At 35.1% G+C, this 21,810-nt stretch overlaps 1 protein-coding gene across 1 annotated transcript; it reads right to left on the reverse strand.

Moving 5' to 3' along the window:
- Positions 1-1,335: 1,335 nt before the first annotated feature.
- On the reverse strand, positions 1,336-12,249 carry LOC138323388 (sodium-coupled monocarboxylate transporter 2-like). Its single transcript, XM_069267972.1, has 15 exons — positions 11,664-12,249; positions 11,256-11,321; positions 10,700-10,751; positions 9,895-9,962; positions 9,302-9,456; positions 8,765-8,905; positions 8,173-8,275; positions 7,954-8,042; positions 7,050-7,165; positions 5,573-5,640; positions 4,990-5,076; positions 4,535-4,731; positions 3,927-4,027; positions 3,551-3,675; positions 1,336-2,825 (listed from the first exon to the last, which is right to left on the reverse strand). The coding sequence occupies exons 1-15, from the start codon at positions 12,030-12,032 to the stop codon at positions 2,589-2,591; spliced, it is 1,974 nt and encodes a 657-aa protein (XP_069124073.1). The 5' UTR covers positions 12,033-12,249; the 3' UTR covers positions 1,336-2,588.
- Between the last annotated feature and the right edge of the window lie 9,561 nt (positions 12,250-21,810).

Below are 21,810 nucleotides of genomic sequence, written 5' to 3' on the forward strand. Positions count from 1 at the left end.
CCGGGAAAAATATTACGATTTAGAATGGCTGAGGTGAGTTTTACAATGTATTTAGATAATTTTGCGAGCGCGAGATTTTGTGTGTTTGGGGGGTTCGGGGGTCTCCCCCGGGAAAAAAATATTACGATTTAGAATGGCTAAGATGAGTTTTACGATGCATTTGGATGAATTTATGAGCGCCCGAAGGCGCGAGATTTTGGTGTTTGGGGGGTCCGGGGGTCTCCCCCGGGAAAAAATATTACGATTTAGAATGGCTGAGATGAGTTTTACGATGTATTTTAATGATTTAAAAGCGTTCTTACCATGGTAATTTTTCGATTTAAAGTAACATGCATTTAGAAATGATAATTGTGATAATTGTGTCGTTATATCATTGTGCAACCCTGCTCGATCTGAACTCAAAATAATAATGAATTAATTGTCTTGCTAAGACATATAAGCAAAGTATAATCTTTTAAGAGATATTTTTTGAAATACAAATGTAGTACGTAGAATCCCTTAATGGACATTTTCAGTGTAGTTCATGTGTATTGAATTTCTGCTATTAAAAGTTTGAACATTATGTGCTTGAACGTTTTAGGAAATGCGCCGCGCAGCGGAAAATTTTTTAGAATGAAGAACGAAAAATGTGCAGGAGGACCCATTTTTCTTTCAAATTTGATATTTTTAGAACATTTCATCAGTCTGCGAAAGGGGGGGGGGGGGGGGGGCAAAAAAAGATAGTTTGCCCCCCCCCCCCGCTTCCTACGCCCCTGATTTTTGTTTATCTAATTCTTCTGGTGATGCGGGCGTAATGCGGGCGTAATGCAGGGTAGGGATATCATATCATATTTGTATTGCTATTATAAAAAATAAGTCCTATCAAAGTTAAAAACTTGCTATAATTGTAAGACAACTGTACAATTAAGTTCTTTAAACATTCATGCATATCAAACAACCAATAAGGAAAATATGGCTTGAATTTATGTTGTATATGGTCAAAACGGTACAAATCCCATGAGATCCAATATTTTGTCAAATAGGCAATAGATTAAAACGAGCATACGGACATATTCTTATCTTCATTTTTGTCTATGGTCTTTTAAAACTATTAAAAGCTTAATACAGAACAGTTTTGGCTTCTCGGAGGTGTACATCCTTAAGCTAACCCTGATGTTAATTGTGTTGTTGTTTCTAGTATGTCTTTTACACGCCTTTTCCCTGGATTAACAAAGAATAGGACATTTTAACCAGGTAATTCTAGTATAACGAGTTCTAGATTTATAGCAAAAATATATACGCCTTTTCCTGCTAACAAGATGTTTTAATTTAAATACTAATAAGAAAAAAAAACAATTAAACGAGAAAAAATATTTTATTTCGTTGCCAGTTACAACCGTACAAACACAATCATGTTCTCATATATTTCCCCAAACTTTTGCTGAAGCTTTCAAACTATTTAAGTTACACACAATATGACCTTTCATGAAAACTTCAATAAAAACTGTTCTAAGTGTGGCGAAATAACGAGACTGTCAGTAATTCTAAGCCAAATGAGCAGATGAAGCTGAAACTGTCATTGTACATGTAATTGATCAAAATGAGATCATCATTAACATCACTATCACCATAACCATCGTCATCACATCAACATTATCATCATCATCACATCGTCGTTTTTATTTGATTATTGATACTTCATACTTCATTGGTCTAAATGTTATAATTATAATACCAAATTCGAGGTAGTAAGATTCACGTTACTGCAGAAATATAATTTGAAACAATTTGGCAATAAACATATAGGAAATTAATTAGATATAGTGTCATGGTAGCCATCTTCGATTTGGGATCAACAAGAGATGTAACGAAACTTTGTCGGGACCATGTCAGGATCATATCATGCAAGTTTAAGCCATATTGTACCGGTAGAACTTGAAAAGAAGTTCAAAATGTGTTTTCAAGATGGCGGCTGTGGCGGTCATCTTGGATTTTGAATCGACCCGAAAAATAACAACACTTTGTCGGGACCATGTCAGGATCATTTCGTGCATGTTTAAGCCAAATCGCACCGGTAGAACTTGAGAAGAAGTTCAAAATGTGTTTTCAAGATGGTGGCTGTGGCGGTCATCTTAGATTTCGGATCGACCCAAAAAATAACAACACTTTGTCGGGACCATGTCAGGATCATTTCGTGCAAGTTTCAGCCAAATCGCACCGGCATAACTTGAGAAGAAGTTCAACATGTGTTTTCAAGATGGCGACTGTGGCGACCATCTTGGATTTCGGATCGACTTGTAAAAATAACAACACTTTGTCGGGACCATGTCAGGATCATTTCCTATAAGTTTCAGCTAAATCCCACCAGTAAAACCTGAGAAGTTCAAAATGTGAAAAGTTAACGCACGGCGGACGGCGCACAGCGGACGGCGAACGACGACGGACGAAACATGACGACTATACGTCATCTTGACCCGAAGGGTCAGATGACTATAAAAAGCAATACTGTAAGTTTTGATGACGAACATGTTATTCATAAATTTTGATGCTAGATGAAATCCGTCGAGCTTATTGATAATGAAAAATCGTCAATTAATCTTCCATTGATGTCATAGCTTTGTGTCGTATGATGTGGACTCCTGTATTTGACTGTGTGTAAGTTGATCGCTACCAACTCCGTCACAGTTCTCTCGTCCTAAGCCACTGTCCTGACTAGCAGATCGGCTTCCGAGGTCTTTCCCATTGATTTCATCAAAGCTCGTCTGGAAGTTGTTTTTACCGTCCGGCGGTAATTTACCATTTACTTCAAATTCCACTCCCACTTCGACGCCATATCCTGGCATGGTCTGAAAATGGAACACAAATGATGTCAAATGGATTAATTAACTATAATAAAAATTGAAATACCAATATAACGGGAAACGCATAGCATGCTTATGTTATAAACGAACATCTGTGTGTGTGATGCGTGTACTTATATTTCAATCAAGAGGATTTTCAGATTGTGCAATAGAACAACTGTAACGACTATCATATAAAGTAATGAACCCTTTAGATAGAATAACCCTCGATTAACATCTTTATATCTTTTTATCCTGCAACTACCGCACATTCTGACGGATAACTACTGCCGGATAAACTTGCGCTTTATCCAAATGTTTTATCCGTCAATACGATCACGTGAAGTTGTTCCCCATCTGACTGAACATTTTCTTACTTTACCCCATTTGGATTAGTGAATGAATATTCTCCGCATCAATGAAGCGTCTCGTTTTGGGCGAAACCAAGTAAATAACTGGCAATATTCTTCGTTTTGAATGTCATAATAGTGGCAGGATAAACAGAATACACGGTTTGTATCTTACAATACAAGTTTTATTTGGGTGCTCGACATGAAAAACCGAGATGACTCGGCAAAGCCTCGTCATTTCGGCTTTCCCAATTCTCGAAACCAATATAAACCTTGTAACGTAAGATAATAAACATGTATTCTCTATATACATGTATTCAAATACGCTTAGATAGTTCATTGTATAAAACTAAAGGACAAATTTTTCTGGGTAATTAATACCTCCAGTTGGCTATAGTCTACACCGAAGCGCATTGGTTTCCGGATGGCTTCTGGTAAATATGGGAAGAGAATATCAAATAGCGGACATATCAAGCGAGGGTCAGCTTCCTTGGGTTTATTAAATCCTGAAAACAAAAAACTTAATGATAATGCCAATGTAGCAAAATAGTATGTATATCAAGTGATGATGAGGTTTTTCACAAAAGTAAAATTCATAATTTGGTTATTCTATTACTGATACTTTCTTTGTGGCTTTTACAACTACTAGGGACCTTCGAAAGGGAGAGAAAAACCAATAGTAACAAGTGCCGTCATGTTAGATATTGTGTCAAATACAGCATATATACAAATCACTTTTTTTTTTCGTTTGACTCACCTGTAATACCACTGACAATCAGTCCCATCACACAAGTAGCCAAGACGGCTGTGGCACTGTACCACATATACGACAACGTATACAATTTATGGACGGGATCACTGCAACATTTTAAAATCACATTTTCACGAGTCGATTACTACCTCCATATACATGTGTCTATAGTAATTTTTGTGAGATTTTTTTATCATGAGACCCCTTTGGGTAAATTATAAATGAAGTAGTAATGCCTTAATGACCCACTACATTACCGAGACGAAAATTGAAAGTTTCGTAAAAACAATAATAACATTAGAAAATAAATATCGATAAGATTACAACACCAGACAAATAAAGGATTTCCTGCGAAATATACGATAACAGTGAAGATTCCTTTCGCTGATCTGCCGTCATGCGCAGTGATAGTCAACTAACGCGCGGTATTTAGGACGACAGCGGAAAACATAAGTTATTTATTTTAATCAAATTGTTCAGAAGGCGATAATAAGTGAAGTATCAACAGGAAGCTAATAACTTTTGTGACTGCAAAATATCAATCTCGTTTTACATTCCCATTTTAAAAATTAAAAGCCGTTCGACCGGAAAGGTAGAGGGCTTTTAAAACTTACCTATCTATAGATGGTGGAACGTTTAATGTAAAATTCAGTTCTTGGGATACACTGGATATATTTGGTGCTGAAGTGAGATTCCAGTTACAGTCATCAGTATTAACAGGCGGCTTAGGGATGGACGGAGGATAAATCTGTGCACCTACTCCAATCCAGAACATAAACACAAGTCCAAAGAGAAGACCAGCGTACGCTCCCTGGCAACGACGAGTACAAACGACTGTCAGTGTAACTTTCATCGTTTTGTTTCAAATGTGAATTTTTATGCTATACACACTCCATTTAATGTTTGGAAAAAATGAAATACAGATTGTATTTATGAATGATATGTATTGCCATTTTCAAAAAGAGACAAAAAAATGGGGGAAAAAGAATAGAAATAATATAATTTCGATATTTGTCGTCATTTTTATGAATTACGCGTGTTTATCTTTATTTATATACGAAATAGTTACCCATTTGTTGGCCCACGGAAACATCATTCCGAGTATGAAAAGTCCCAAGAGCGGCCCTCCTATCATACCGAACAGAGACAAAGCAGCCTGTGGTAAAGAAGAACATGGCGTGGGGCATCAGAGAAATCCTACATCCTCTTATTATCACTTGGATAAGGTAATGATTGCCGTATATATAGAAGTATTACGTTTCTAATTTTACTTGCTTGATCAGATCACAAGTGAAATAATCATGTCATTCTGATTTCTTATTAATTGCCCTTTAGGTTATCATGCCACGTAGTGGATAACGGTGTAGTTCGCATCTCTAGGGTCTACAGTGCACGTATATAAATATGCATAACAACATGAAACCAATTCAATCGCAACATAACAATGTTATTACTACAGCAGAAGCTGTGTTTGAAACACGTTTGCTATGGCGCATATAGTTCCGAACCGATTCTAAACCAGACATACGATAAGAGCTTTACATACAAAAAAGTGAGAACAAGCACATAATAGACAATTCTATTGTTAATGTTCATCCTCGGTTCATGATATATGAATAGATAAAATTATAAGCCTCCCAAAACGATTTTACCTGTAAAACTCCTCCCAGCAACGAGGCTACATAGGTCAATCCGAGACAGATCACACCGAACACCAAAGCTGGTTTAGTAGGGAGATAGATCATGTATATAACAACAACTCTTTCATAGATACATTGGAGTCACAACATTGGTTTAGTTGCTGCACACGTATGCTAGAATATTTACATAATAAAAGGACCACAGGTCGTATATCCTATCTGAAGGACTAAGCGTTATGGTAATATTTCTAGTCCTATAGCGCGGATTTTGATTTGTTCAAAAGATTGTTCATCGTTGTTATGGCCCAGGCTGTAACACTTGCAATGCGAGTACAATAAAAAAAATACGCCGCCATTTGTAACATCCGTTCTAACTGATTAAGGTGCGCATTACTTTCTTAGATAAGACAATTTTGAATTTGGAGATTTTTGATGAGTAGGTTGAATTTTAGAGAGGATTTGGCGGTAAGTTTAGAATAGATTCTATTTCGTCTTGTGTTATACAGTGGAACTCGGTTAATACGAACTCAAAGGGACCTAGATAAAACTTCGAGTTATCCAGGTGTTCGAATTAAGCGAGTTCTCATGTCTACTGACGATCTCTTTACTTGGTATATATAGACAAGTTCCATGTCATAAAATGATGTGAACAAGAGAGATGTCAAAATCGCCGATGGTAGTTGCAAAATTATAACAATAAAACCGAGATATATATTATGAAATGCTGTTCTACAGCAGATTCATGAAAAAGAAAATAGGTATTTTCGGAGAACTCGTTGTTCAAAAACTCTCATTTCGAGTTATAAGAACTTTTTATGTATGATTTTTGTCTTTCGGACCCAACATTTACTTCGTATTATCCAAGTTCTTGGAGTTTTCCGAATTTGAATTATCCGAGTTATACAAAGAGAAAGAGGGAATTCAGTCGGGACCGGTAAAGTACTTCGTATTAAGCCGGGTTGTCGAATTATCCGAGTTCGTATCAACCAGGTTACACTGTATCTCCATAACAAAGAAAATATCTACTCCTGTGTTCGTACATTGCTATGTATTTCAGTAATTATTTTAACTTGACAAAATTTATAAGTTATTTTATAACCTTCCCTCAAATCCTGACAACTAATGCTCATTGTCAATGCCATACCGTCACTCACGAGATTAGTCAATATTGACACAGTGCCGTATAAAACCATAAATTTTAAACAAACCAAACAGGAAGTGAAGATAAATAGTTTTACGCTATAGTAGTTCATGTAAATAACCTTACATATCACATGTTCTCGAAAGAAGAAAGATATAACTGGTCAAAAACTTTGATACGTGGCATAAATTGTAAGTTAAAAGCTGAAGGGAATAGGGTAGTAAATATTTGATACTGTTTTTATGGCTGTTGATGGAAATAAAATGCAAATTAAATCCATTTGTATCTAGAACCTTTGAAACAAGTGTTGCTCGTTGTTCAGAAATGAAATTAATTTAATATTTATACCTAGAATTTTTGATACAAGTGTTGCTCGTTGCTCAGAAAGGTCGGGTACAAAATAAGACTTGATAATATCTTGTAGCACTACAGCAGATAAAGAGTTGAGCCCGGAGGAAATTGTACTGGAACAAAAGAAATGACATAAATCTATTTTATACTAATTGTTATCTAATCAAGTTTTGAGGCTAATATTTCTCAGCAAATAGGCTGATTAGCCTGATAGTGCATAATCTGAACGTTTGGTTTTGTAGGAACTTTGTTTTGTTGTGGTTGTCATGAATTTGAAAAATAATGAAATACACTTTGTATATCCAAAGCATTATTGGAGTCACTTACAAAAATATGTATACGCACGAAACAGTTTTAAAGTTCGAATCATGAAAGAAATACTACATGTTTCACAGTATATAACAATGGAAATGATTTATACAGTATATAACAATGGAAATGATTTATACAATTATATAACAATAGAAATGATTTATACAATTATATAACAATATAAATGATTTATAAAATTATGTAACAATGGAAACGATTTATACAATTATATAACAATGGGGCTTAAGTATATAAGTAAAACAATTGCATTAAGCTGAGTTATAATAATAAGAATGTGGAGATGTAACAATATGGAAACCTTTTAAATTGGTATGGGGGTATACTAATGAAACATATATAACAATAATACCATATACACGTACATAACATTTATGTTTTCCTTTATATATAATGGACCAGCCAGAGAAGTAACCATGGAACTTACCATTTACAAATTTAAATCAAAAGACCTATAATATAAAACAATGTTCAGAGCGTATTCTAGATATACAATGTACTATGGCTTACTGCTGAAGCTTACAGGAGATGGGTCACTGAAGATTATCGGAGTTATACCACTGAAGCTTACCTGAGAGCTCCACTAAAAAGACTGGCGACAAACAATCCCGGGAAGCCTTGAGCAGTACCAAGCACGTCCATAACAAACAGTGGAAGTAACTGAGAAGAAGATGACCTTTGGTTAGAGACGGATAAACATGTGAAAAACATATTTTCATGACTATGGTCAACACGCAAACAATAAATACAAAAGGTAGCAACAGAAACAGTAATCAATTAAAATATTTACCTGATCCGATGATTGGACAAGGCCGAATTTAAAGGGATCACAACGGCTGTAGAATCCATACATTAGGATTAGGCACAGTCCAGGAAAATTCACCCATATAGCCCTGTGGTCAAACCAAAGGCATCACGTTATTACGTTTCATACAAACATTTAAACTCTATAAAAGCTATTCATATTAAGAATACCATTACACCTGATCAAAATGAATTACTAGTTTATGAAAATCATTTATTTTCGCAGATTTAAGGAAATGTGTAAGGGACTTTTAATGAACCATTGGTCCCGTAAGCATACGCATCCATTGCTTCAGTAACAACAATAGCCATGCAATATGGGTCAATGATATATCATAATATGGTAATACTATACAGGGAGTAAGACAACATGTGGCCTTTATCAAGTATTTTGCATCTTCTCATAAAATTTAAACATGAATTGTACGCTTACACATATACATATGACTGTTACTGAAAGAAACATTATTTGGAGTGAAATGGAAATAACTAATTACATGCTACGTTTTAAAACAAAACAAAATAGATCGTTTGACATTTTATACTAGCAATACATGATAGTACTACTGACTACTCACAGCTGAGCCTTCTTGAGTGATGAGCACGTGCAGCAGCGTTGCACCATGGCCTGGTTAACACCATATATGGCGACCCACGTAAATGTTCCACCAATCACCAGTGACCAGACACTGTGTCGTTTGGCCGGGTTAGGGTCGAAACTGTAAAACAAAGTAGATGGCATCCATCAAAATTTTCATAATTGTGTTCATATTCAAATGGCACAGTATTAAAAAGGTAGGACTTTTTGATGTTATAAAAAGACTAAAATACTATAAAAATAAAATTAAATAAATGAAAGGTGTATAACTGTAATTAAACATAAAGAGATAACAGGAAGTTTATTTGTTGTTTTTTTTATATAATGTTTTATAATATTTTATATTGTAATAGAAATCCTAAAGTTCACATATCTATGTTGCGGATGTTACCGATTGTTATTTTTTTTAGATATTTTCAGTCATTGTCACAACCATTTTCACTGGATATGTTTCACATTTTAATTATTATCTAAAAATGTTCTATAATCAATAACCTCCATCTACAATAATACATACTCATCAAATACCACCCTGCTGCTGTTCTCTGCCTTCTCCCATGCCAACGCCAAACCGCCGCTCTCTATGCTTCCCTTGATTAAAATTGCTATGAGTCCTGCAAACATCATGACGACCTGGAAAGTATCTGTCCACAAGACCGCCTTCATGCCACCCTGTTAATGTCAAAACACATAGACGACATGAAGTTTGCACGAAGGTAAGAAAATATTGATGCGTTTAGTTTTGAGTCTATGCATATGATATTTTGATACAAAGCAGTTTATGAAGCACACTATATCTTCGAATTAGAACTCCACGGAATAAAGATGTGTCCAATTTTAAACTACAATCTTATCCAGTGAAATTGTCAGCGATTGTTTTCTGAAAGGAAAAGTGTTGTAACGGAATTACATCAGCCAATCAGCTGCAACGTTACAAAATACAAACGTCGACGTTATATAAATGACAGTTTCAAGACAATGAAGTAGTATCGTTTGATGACGATACGTCCCACCTTCCATTAACATAAGTGTAAACTGTATGACGGCATAATTACCAGAAAGTGCGACTTTTACTGATTGGAAGCCGCTGTGTTAGATAGTAGTACGTACCAGACAAGTGTATAGTGTACACACCGCTCCTACAGCTATTACAGATCCCCATAATGTAAACCCTGTCACTGTAAATGGAGGAAAGAAGTCTATCAGTTTATTATATACTGTTTAATGTACTGTATTAAAATGTTTAGTTAACAAACAAATTGACCTTAGGTTTAAAAATGCTGTTTGGTGGAAAAATAATTGTTTCATTTTATAATCAGTTTTGGATCATCAATACATTTCATTTTAGCAGCACTGACAAGTCTTCACAGAACACGAGGTCCCGGGGCACAATGGTCACAAGCATGCGTTCTGATACAATATGTTACAATTTTGGCCCCTATACACACCAGGCTCTTGAAGTAGACCAGAAATAATGTTAACCTTTATAGTACAAACCAACCTGATCCCAACGTGACATGTGTTTAAAATGGCAAAATGATAATAATGTTTCATATTAAGGGCTTTAAGACCTTTCTATCACTTCTGTGAGTAGAGAAGATTTCTGAACTTTTTGAAAAATTTTAACCTCTTTCGGCCCCACCGCTGAAGCCACAGCAGGAGGTCAGTCAGACCCAATTTGGTTATGTCGCTAAAATGTTATCTTATGGAAATTGAATAAAAACAATTGCCAAAAATGTGTTTTCCATATGTAAACTATTGTAAATTTACCCATTCCCCTTGGAGGAAATCCGAGACCAAGTGTCATTGAAACATCTCGTTTAGTTTTAAAGTACTCGACATAATTTTAATTTGGGTATCTCCATCATAGTAATTGAAATTTTAATTCATTCTGAATGCTATACTCTATACTTACCTGCATTAAGTGCCAATGATGGAGCATATAACACGAGGGCCATGTACAGCAACTGTAAGCATGTAGAATTAGGGGACTAAATGTTAGACGTGTAGTGGACATTACACAAGTACGTGTAATTATATTTACAAAGCAAATTATAAAATTCGATAACAAATATCATTGCAAATAGATAATTTCATATCTTTTTGAATTTTGAGTTTTCAAATCATGCCATCCATTCATAATGTTACCTGCGTTGTTATTTTTCTTTAGTCATCAATTCTTGCTGAACTCAAAATAAGAAATTATAGTATAAAATTTCATATAAGTCTTGAGTGTGGAGGGTTATTAATTTTGTATTATATGTTTATTTTTACAACAGGAGGAAAGCAAAGTGAAAAAGAGCAAAGCGATCATCGTGGTTACCAACAGTTGATCCCCGTTGTGTTATATTAGTAACAAAAACATATATTGCTATATAACAATGTCGCAGTAATGTTATAAATTAGGTCGAAAAAAATAGCACACGCTACATTTGAAATAAATTGTTCAAATTAGAAGGTGAAGGACTAACCATCTGGAAAGAGAAAGTAAGTGACCCAGCTGTCCGCACCCCCTTGCTAAACCGGTACTCCAAATACTGTGGCGAGAACAAAACTACTGTTACAAACAACATTTTGATAATAATGTAAGCCATTTATATCAAAAAGGTAACGAAATCTTACTGTGCCTTGCATGTTACCTTTAGATGCATATATGTGGATGAAATATAATCTGTGGAACTTGAAACCAGACAAAGACTCATTTTTGAGACAATTATAAAACAATTATAATTGTTTTATTACTTAACGCGATGTTGACAGCCAAAAAGAGCAACCCGAGTTGCTTGTAACAAAATTGTTGTATGCATTAGAAATAAGAATAACGACACTTCTCAATAAATATTTACTTTTATCCTTTTAGTTACATCTATATTACTTACCTCGTAAGCGCTTGTTACCCGTAATTTGTAAAATATTGGTATAAAAACGTGTGCGGCTCCAAAAGCAACAAATAGGTATCCAAGTCCGATCCACCAATACATTGTGGTATAATTGTACATTTCGGCCGGGACACCTAAGAGCGTTATGGCGGACATGAAGCTAGCCAGTAACGATAGGGATACAGGTAGAGGGTTCATATCGCCTCCCGCCATTAGGAACTCCCTTGTATTCTGGCGCTTACGATCTTTGATGGCATAAAACAAACCTATGGATGCGGAAACGGAAAGAATTAATCCAAACAGCACATAGTCTACGGTTGTGAATGTGTTTTTCACTCCTGTCTGGAAACTGTATTTATCTGACTCCATGATTGTTTAATACCATTAGTAGTGTGTTTATGGGATGCTTCACTTCTCACTTCCTACCGTCCTCTACCCTTACCCATGAACTAGATATGTACCCCACCACGCATTCGTGAACCTAGTGTAAACAATGCTAACCTTTACATAAGTGCTGTGACATGCGTTTGGAGCACGGTGATAGCAATATATTTAGATTGAGGAGCTGTGTGGTGGTGAAAGGGACAGTTCCGTTTTATTCTCAGGAGTTTTATAGTATCTTTTTATCATTAAACAATCTTATAATCTATAACAACCCAATATACTATGGATTGTGTGCATGCTTTCCATAAAATAGACCAATGCAATAAATTATTATGTACATTTATTTACATAACATGAATAAAATTTGTTTTGTTTTGGTCGTTTGAAGGTGCAAGGGTTCTGTGATTTAAATAAATATGTGTATATAAATGGTTCAGGAGTTTCTATTTATAACTGTATATTGGGATTGATATATATATTGATTGATATGATATTAAATGTCACTTTTAATTTCATGTACTTCATCATGGTAAAACAAAAATGAATTCACCAAAAATTGTAAATTATTAACCTTTTGTTTCATACTGTTTTGATTTGAAGGTAAATTAACTTATTAAAAACATGTCAGCTTTTAGGCATTAATCTAAACCAGGTTGTGTTACAGAAGTTGTCTCCTTATATAGACTGATAGTGGACGTTAACACACACATACACACATATCTTGACAATGGTGGAATTTCTTAATCAATCTGTATACACGTCAGCGAAAGAGAAGCCTTAGCAAAAATTACTTCACTGAACATTCGAATGGCGGTTTATCATTATTGTATTCCTTGGTAGTAATATATACGAGGATAGATAATAAAAATCATCCATCAACATACCAGGAACAATTTATTTGCCTCTTTGAATTTCATGTTATATATTATTTTATCATTTTCCGTGCATGATGGTGACACTTTAACGCCTATCTGTATGACAAAACAACGTACCAAACATTTGCCTTGTGTATCCATTGAGAAATATTCTTCAAGTAGTCAAATTATCTTTTATTAGATCTATTGTAGCTCATGAGATATCTACTATATTTTATATGAGAAACATGTAATGATATTGTTTTATAAATGCTATTTTGTCATATTTTATTAGTGTCAGGTTTTTTAATTATGTATTTTATATAAATATCCTGGGCTATTCTCAGGTGAGCGCCAAGGTCCGTAATTAGAACAGCAAATCGCCTTTCGTCCATCGCCTAACCACATGCATCTATGCTACTGTTTGTGACATCTATGTTATTTACAATTTTCCGACTCATTCATTATCGTTTTTGATGTCAGGTAATCCATTATTCTTAATTGTAGAAAGCATCTGGAATTGAATCAGTATGGCATTTCCTTGGTGAACCAGCACTAAAACGGGTCAATAAACAAAAATGAAGTCATAAAATGATTTTCCATTTTGTCCCTTATACCGGCAATAACTCTCACTGTATTTATCATCATACGTTGTAATTTCAAGTGCAATTTGTCACAGCATATTACCAGAAGTCCTTCAGCTTTGGGTCCGGAGTTCGAAACCCACGTGGGTCAGTTGCTAGGTACTGATCGCAGGTTGGTGATTTTTCCTATCGGTATTTCAGCCTTCCTCCATCTCTGTAATATGGCACGTCTTTCTGACTATGAACAGGATGTTAATCCAAACAAACCAAACCACATCAAAAAACAAAGATGGAAAAAATTAAGTCAATGAAAAGCAGCATTTAAAACGCTGTGGACAATCGGATTATTTCACCACGCATTCGTGAACCTAGTGTAAACAATGCTAACCTTTACATAAGTGCTGTGACATGCGTTTGGAGCACGGTGATAGCAATATATTTAGATTGAGGAGCTGTGTGGTGGTGAAAGGGACAGTTCCGTTTTATTCTCAGGAGTTTTATAGTATCTTTTTATCATTAAACAATCTTATAATCTATAACAACCCAATATACTATGGATTGTGTGCATGCTTTCCATAAAATAGACCAATAAATTATTATGTACATTTATTTACATAACATGAATAAAATTTGTTTTGTTTTGGTCGTTTGAAGGTGCAAGGGTTCTGTGATTTAAGTAAATATGTGTATATAAATGGTTCAGGAGTTTCTATTTATAACTGTATATTGGGATTGATATATATATTGATTGATATGATATTAAATGTCACTTTTAATTTCATGTACTTCATCATGGTAAAACAAAAATGAATTCACCAAAAATTGTAAATTATTAACCTTTTGTTTCATACTGTTTTGATTTGAAGGTAAATTAACTTATTAAAAACATGTCAGCTTTTAGGCATTAATCTAAACCAGGTTGTGTTACAGAAGTTGTCTCCTTATATAGACTGATAGTGGACGTTAACACACACATACACACATATCTTGACAATGGTGGAATTTCTTAATCAATCTGTATACACGTCAGCGAAAGAGAAGCCTTAGCAAAAATTACTTCACTGAACATTCGAATGGCGGTTTATCATTATTGTATTCCTTGGTAGTAATATATACGAGGATAGATAATAAAAATCATCCATCAACATACCAGGAACAATTTATTTGCCTCTTTGAATTTCATGTTATATATTATTTTATCATTTTCCGTGCATGATGGTGACACTTTAACGCCTATCTGTATGACAAAACAACGTAGCAAACATTTGCCTTGTGTATCCATTGAGAAATATTCTTCAAGTAGTCAAATTATCTTTTATTAGATCTATTGTAGCTCATGAGATATCTACTATATTTTATATGATAAACATGTAATGATATTGTTTTATAAATGCTATTTTGTCATATTTTAAGTGTCAGGTGTTTTTTTTTAGTGATAAACATGTAATGATATTGTTTTATAAATGCTTTTTGTCATATTTTAAGTGTCAGGTGGTTTTTTTTATTAAATATCCTGGGCTATTCTCAGGTGAGCGCCAAAGTCCTTAATTATAATAGTAAATCGCCTTTCGTCCATCGCCTAACCACATGCATCTATGATACTGTTTGTGACATCTATGTTATTTACAAATTTCCGACTCATTCATTATCGTTTTTGATATCAGGTAATCCATTATTCTTAATTGTAGAAAGCATCTGGAATTGAATCAGTATGGCATTTCCTTGGTGAACCAGCACTAAAACGGGTCAATAAACAAAAATGAAGTCATAAAATGATTTTCCATTTTGTCCCTTATACCGGCAATAACTCTCACTGTATTTATCATCATACGTTGTAATTTCAAGTGCAATTTGTCACAGCATATTACCAGAAGTCCTTCAGCTTTGGGTCCGGAGTTCGAAACCCACGTGGGTCAGTTGCTAGGTACTGATCGCAGGTTGGTGATTTTTCCTATCGGTATTTCAGCCTTCCTCCATCTCTGTAATATGGCACGTCTTTCTGACTATGAACAGGATGTTAATCCAAACAAACCAAACCACATCAAAAAACAAAGATGGAAAAAATTAAGTCAATGAAAAGCAGCATTTAAAACGCTGTGGACAATCGGATTATTTTCTTTTGCATCAATCAATGCCATGTAATGACGTGATCGAATTTAGATAAACAGTTATGAGCTTGCTATTGTACAGAAGAGCGATATGTTAAAACGATAACGTGACTTTTATCTTGTTACTTTTATCAGTAAGCATTTACACATTCTAATTCCTGTCCTCTATAGCAGAACGAAAACAAACCACACGAATACTTCAGAAAGATAAATTGAGTACAGAATCTCAAATACAGAAAACAAAATCCTAACATCATTTCAAAATATGGAAGTGCGTAATGGATGCTGCATTCCAACCATCTCGTATATAAATTATATTCACTAAAGAGTTAATAGTCGATGAAGAATATATCATTGGAGTATGTTACTGTTAACAGAAATGTTAACTCGATGACCTATAACCTTCTTGGTATTATCTAATGATTCTTTGTGCATTGGTGTATTTCCATGTGTACCGGTGTTATCTAATGATTCTATGTCTATTGAAGTATGTCCATGTGTACCTGTATTATCTTAATAATTCTATGTTTATTTGGGTACTTCCTTGTGTATCGGTTGCTATGAGGAAGTTTGGTGACATGTTTCCCACCATTCACTCTGACGCAACATGGACAGAGAAATATCGACTGATATAGCCAATGTTCATAATTACCACACATCCTGAACATAAAACTAGTTTCTAGAACAAAAACACAATGTACACAAAGTATAATTGATGCTATTAAATGAAGTTGCCCAAGGTTCGTGACCGTGTAGGAAATTTCCATTTATATGGAGTTCAAGTGGTTGTTCGTCATTAAACAGTTAACTGTGTGGTTTGAATAATTTTCAACCATTTTACAGCTGATTGTGATATCGCTGCTGGTGTGTATTCATGTATTCAGATCATTTGGTTGGCTGGTTGGTTGGTTAGTTAATTAACGTCCAATTAATAGCCAATGTCATTTAATGACGGCCTCTTGTATATGAGGTGTGTTACGTGTGTCACGCGCGTTGGAAGACTGCAGTATTTTGTTGTCATAGTAGAACTCTTGCCCCATTTATAATGCTATCTTAATCATGCACATCCAACCCAGTCACAATATATGACAACGGGTAAGCTATACTTGACAGGGTTATTCCGCGGTTGCTAGGGAAAAGATAACTCTGTCTTTTATCGGGTTAGGGGAAGACAGCTCACACGCGCTAGAGAGTGACGTCATCAATACATGCGGCGACCATTTTTACGCACAGCAACGCTCATATCAACGGAATTTTCACCATTTATCGTTAAAATATGGGAGAAAAAGAATAAAACATGGGTCTGTCAGGTGAAAAGGGATATCTCAACCCTCGGGTTGATTAGCCAAAATCTTTCACTCGGGTTGAGATATCCCTGTCCACCTGACAGGCCCATGTAAGATTCTATCAACCCAGAGCCTTTATAATAGGCGCGAGCACTCAACTCATGGCCAAAAGTAAGGTAGTGTCAAGAGAGGCGTTAGGAAAGAAAACTTCAAATAGGAAGAATAGAAAAAATAAGATCCAAAATTAAGACACCTTCTATGATCATACGATATTTAAATAATGGAGAAAGCCAATCTAATTAGATATTCTATGTCGCTCCCCGTAGAGCGGACGGTCTATGGAGAGGAACATATACAATGTACATATGTTAACAATTGTGGAGACTGCAGGTACAATTCTATATATAACATCCTAGCTAGCAGCAACACGTCGGACTGACGTTGGCCCAATGCATGACACTAGGTGGGCCCAACGTCAGATGATGACATTGCACCGACGTATTTTTGTCCAGATGATTTGCGTTGTCCAGACGTCGATCCAAACGTCATTTTGTAACATCAGATATGTATAGACCTGATTTACCATTGAAAATAATAACAAAACAACAAAATAAGTTTCACTGCTTTTAATATATCACCACAAGCATTCACTGCTGTACTCCGAGTCACTATCTCGTCCCACAGAAATGCTTCTGTCATCCGCTTCTGTCTCTGTAAACGGAAAAAATATTATTTAGGAAAGTGTCATTTCGGTATACAACAGTTGTATGCAACCGCCAATTCGAGAGCCACATAATAATTAAATAGTAGACACATAACCAAATAACGTTAAATATATACTTACGATGCAATTAAAACTATATATCCATCATGTGTTACATATTACTCACACGGATATCTGTTTGTTGGTTTTTTTTCTGTCTGTACCTTCATCATTGTGTTTCTTTCTGTATTAATAATTATTTTGTAAGCTCGATTTAAGTTCTTCAGGTAGGACGCAGCAGATGACCACTATTGTGTGATCGTAAAGGCGACTAAATCTAGGATATTATCTCTCTCTTATCTTCGCAACTCACTTTCGCCTTCCTAACGTCTGCCCCTGTAAGGGAGGCTCTGAATTCGGTCTCCCTAACAGAAACACACCTTCATGACAATGAAATCATGTTTTGCCAAAAGATAAAACAAAACAAAATCCAAGAATGTGTTCAGTCACAAAGGACCCATCCTCGATACTCCATGGGTTACTATCACTGGCGTTATATCCACCCCTGGACTACATGTATCTCATAGTAAAACTGAAGGTACGGGAAGACAATGTGGTTGGCTTTGAAGTCGGGCGTCGCTTTCTTTGTAATATCCAAATGCATTTGATTGGTCAGGGTTTTTTCTCCTAATCTGCCTTTAGTTTTACCGAGAGATAAAGTTAAAGAGTGGAGATTAACGTCGTTGATAGTAACCCCTGGAGTATCGAGGATGCAACGGACATTCTCTTTGAACTTTTTGCCTGAACAAATGTCACCTAAGTCAAAACTTTAATGCACATGGGTAAGAAAATTATTTACATGCGAATATTCTTTTCGATCTCTCAACTGAGAGCTGATCATTAACTTACATTATATTTAATAATAATAATAAAAATACTGTAAGAGATATGTTCATAATTTCAATTGTTCTGAAATTAGAACGGTTTTTAAGTGTTCCAGCAAAATTAATGTAGTGTAACTTACTTACTTTTGGAGAAAATCGACTTTTTGTGTCCCTATTTCCCTGATGTAAATTTTCACTGTTGCCATACTTGGAAGGTCTTTATCACTACGATGTTTATTCCCGTTGAAAATAAGCGTTCTGACGCCCTTCGCGGGTTAAGTTCATTTCACGAATTTAAAGTAAACAAAAGAAGCGGAAAAATATCAAAAAACAATGCATTTCCAGCTCTAATATCGACATTAGTCGGGCACAGAACTCGATAATAAGAATTTCCTCTAATAGTTGCAATAGGAAAATATAACGATGTCAGTAAATAAATGTTTAATTCCTTTCTTTTGATTCAATTTCTAAATTTGATGACTTGATCCCGAACATTCCAGTGACGTCACTTTTAGTAGGAGTGAATGAAGCGGCAGTCAGTCCCGCCAAACAGTGACGTCACAATCACCGGAATGACGTCGCTTACATATTTCCCACGGTAGTAAAAAGGAGTTCACACTCATTCGGTTTTAGTGAATGCATCTTTTCTAGATCATCAATGAAGCGTTTCGCTATGAGCGAAATCGTGTAAATAACAGGCAATTTGCTTTCATTTTGAATACCATCTTCTGTATGTATAATGAAAAAGTTGCAGGAAAAGAAAAACAGAATACACGGTCACTATCTTACAAGACAAGTTTTATTTTGGTGTCGACAGGGAAAACTGAGATGACTCGGCAAAACCTCCTCATTTCATCTCATCGCAAAAACGATAGCAGCATCGATATTAATTATAGCAAAATAAAAATGTCCAACGTTGGAAATATTGCAAGTACATTCATTATTTACATAAACCAGTAATTAGAATAATCATTTATTTCATCTAGACTAAATAGTTTGCAAATCTCATATACCGCCTGCAAGGAGACGTCCTTGGCCTATCGCTACCCACGATGCTCTCGGTCGTGGTCTTATATTATGTAACTTTTCATAGGATATTAAATCTAGATATATCTGTTTTAGACAGTTGAATTTCTATGAAATTGTGTAAAACAAACAGTCTCAACTGCTATTCCGAGACCGTAAATTGCAAATCTTGGTCACCTCAGCCAAAACACGGGGCACGCAAATTATGACAGATACGTTTACTAGTAATTTGATACATAGTCATTTAAAAGAATTGGAGACCTGTTTTCAAGTGGCTGTCCGTATTATTTTTTGTGAAAAAGGAATTATACATATATGTTATAAATCTATGTTAGCTTTTTATTGTCTTTATTTTTATATTCACTGTATGAGATATCTAAACGAAAACACATATTTTACCTAAGAAGCCAATGATATAATAATGTAAGTATCGGTTAGCTTGATAAAATAATAATAGTAATATTTTAATAACATTGAGATAACAATAATCATGTAGTGCCTTCATAATCTAAGAATTTAAAGCTTAGCCGTATTATGATAGACTAGTTGTCAGTAGTTCTTTTTTTTTTTTTTTTTTGCACTGGCATGTCTTTATTTGGTAACACCTTAATCCGCCAGACAAGGGTATTCTCCGTACAAGGCTTGTGAAACAGAAGGGGTATCACCCTCGGCTAGCGAAATTGATTTGGCACTTGATCGTATTTTTACTTCCAGTATGTAAATATCATATAAAGCCTTATTATGTATATCCTACTTATAAAAACAAAATATATTCCGCCGAGCTCACTCATAGGAGTCTGTGATTATACTACCTTAGGTACATGTTATAAATAATGTTAATTTTACTGTCGGCCACTTGTGAGAATAGCCATGAACTCTATGTCTTATCGGCCTGAAATAAACTCAATCAATATCGTTATTTTTATTACTTGTAATGATGCTAGAGCTGCGGTGGCCGAGTGATTACATTGTAAGGTGTCCTGACAAGGTATCCAACACTGGGTTGTGAGTTCGAATCCTATTTGGAGCAGTGGCCAGGATCATTAATTGCGTACAAATTATGACAGCATTAATAATGCTTTGATTAAGGTCCTCCAGCAAATCGATCTGTTAGAATTGAGACATGAGATCATTTGATAGCAGTGATGTAATTTATTATACAAAATAATTCAATCGATACAAAACGATTTTATCATACACATGTATGCTAATACATGAATCATAAATCTTAGCCTTTGGCTGGATCGCAAAAGTGAAGTTGACTTCTGAGGACATATTTCAGGTTTTATTTACATAAATGATTTCAGATAATGATAATCAATTAGCGCAACAAAACCTGCACGTTAAATCAGTTATCAAAACACATTTTTTGCGGCTTGATTGGTCTAGGACACCGTTGGCATAATAAATCAGTAAGTCACGTGTATGCATATTCTGACCTCGGTAATCGGACCTCGGAAACACCGTGCTACCGAACACACTTTAACAGGTACTTACTTCGTGACATTAAAATGCACGTCACGTATTTCGCTCAGAAAGTAATTACCTGGTCAATTACGCTGACAGAAAGTAAACACACGATAAGTCGATGAAATAATATAGGGGAAAGGTCATAGGTGAAAAATGGGGATTCGGTAAGGCATCGGGGTTGTATTTAAAATATATGTCTGTTTAGGGTTACCCGATCGACCCTATTTTTTTTTTACTCCCGACCCAATTTTTCCACTTTTCAACAAACAAAATAAAATAAAATTCGGGATTTCGTTCTCCTCAGACTCCAGTTTCGGCCATTATAGATTTAGTGGTGTTATATATAAATGTGTGCCTGATTCATTATGGTTTGTGTACATGTACCTGTATCCTCTTTCTCCCAGTGTAAATGATTTACTTAGCATAAGTTATTAGGCCGAATGGAAGAAACAAAAATGTACTATCGCATTCTATATAATGTAATGTAATTTTAACTGGATCGCCGTACAATCATACAGTTCTTCGGCATATTTGAGATTTTATGTGAACACGTATATCTTCAAGTAAGTTTTATTGCGAAACCAAAAATGATAATTGATATCATCAAATAATAAATGGTCACAGTACTTTGACAAATTATATATTTAGCACAGTCTAATATGATCTAATATGATCTATGATTATTGTCGATATATATCTACAATTATCTTGGCTTAGATTTGATAATTTTGACCAAACGCTGACGTGCTCATAGTTTATACCATGAAAAAAGTTTTGGAAAGACATAACGAGTTAACGCTACGAATCCGTTCCGTATTTTCCGACTCCGTTTCCTACATTATGTACTG

Source organism: Argopecten irradians, chromosome 5, assembly GCF_041381155.1.
Source record: "Argopecten irradians isolate NY chromosome 5, Ai_NY, whole genome shotgun sequence".
Lineage (NCBI taxonomy): Eukaryota > Metazoa > Mollusca > Bivalvia > Pectinida > Pectinidae > Argopecten > Argopecten irradians.

What these genes read in the sequence shown, in the direction of transcription:
- LOC138323388 (XM_069267972.1), bottom strand. Translation starts at nt 12,032, where the DNA reads ATGGAGTCAGATAAATACAGTTTCCAGACAGGAGTGAAAAACACATTC. An exon ending in TTACTTTCTCTTTCCAGATG is followed by an intron (nt 10,752 to 11,255) that starts GTTAGTCCTTCA and finishes ACATGCTTACAG; the next exon opens with TTGCTGTACATGGCCCTCGT. An exon ending in TGCTGGGAGGAGTTTTACAG is followed by an intron (nt 5,077 to 5,572) that starts GTAAAATCGTTT and finishes TCTTTACCACAG; the next exon opens with GCTGCTTTGTCTCTGTTCGG.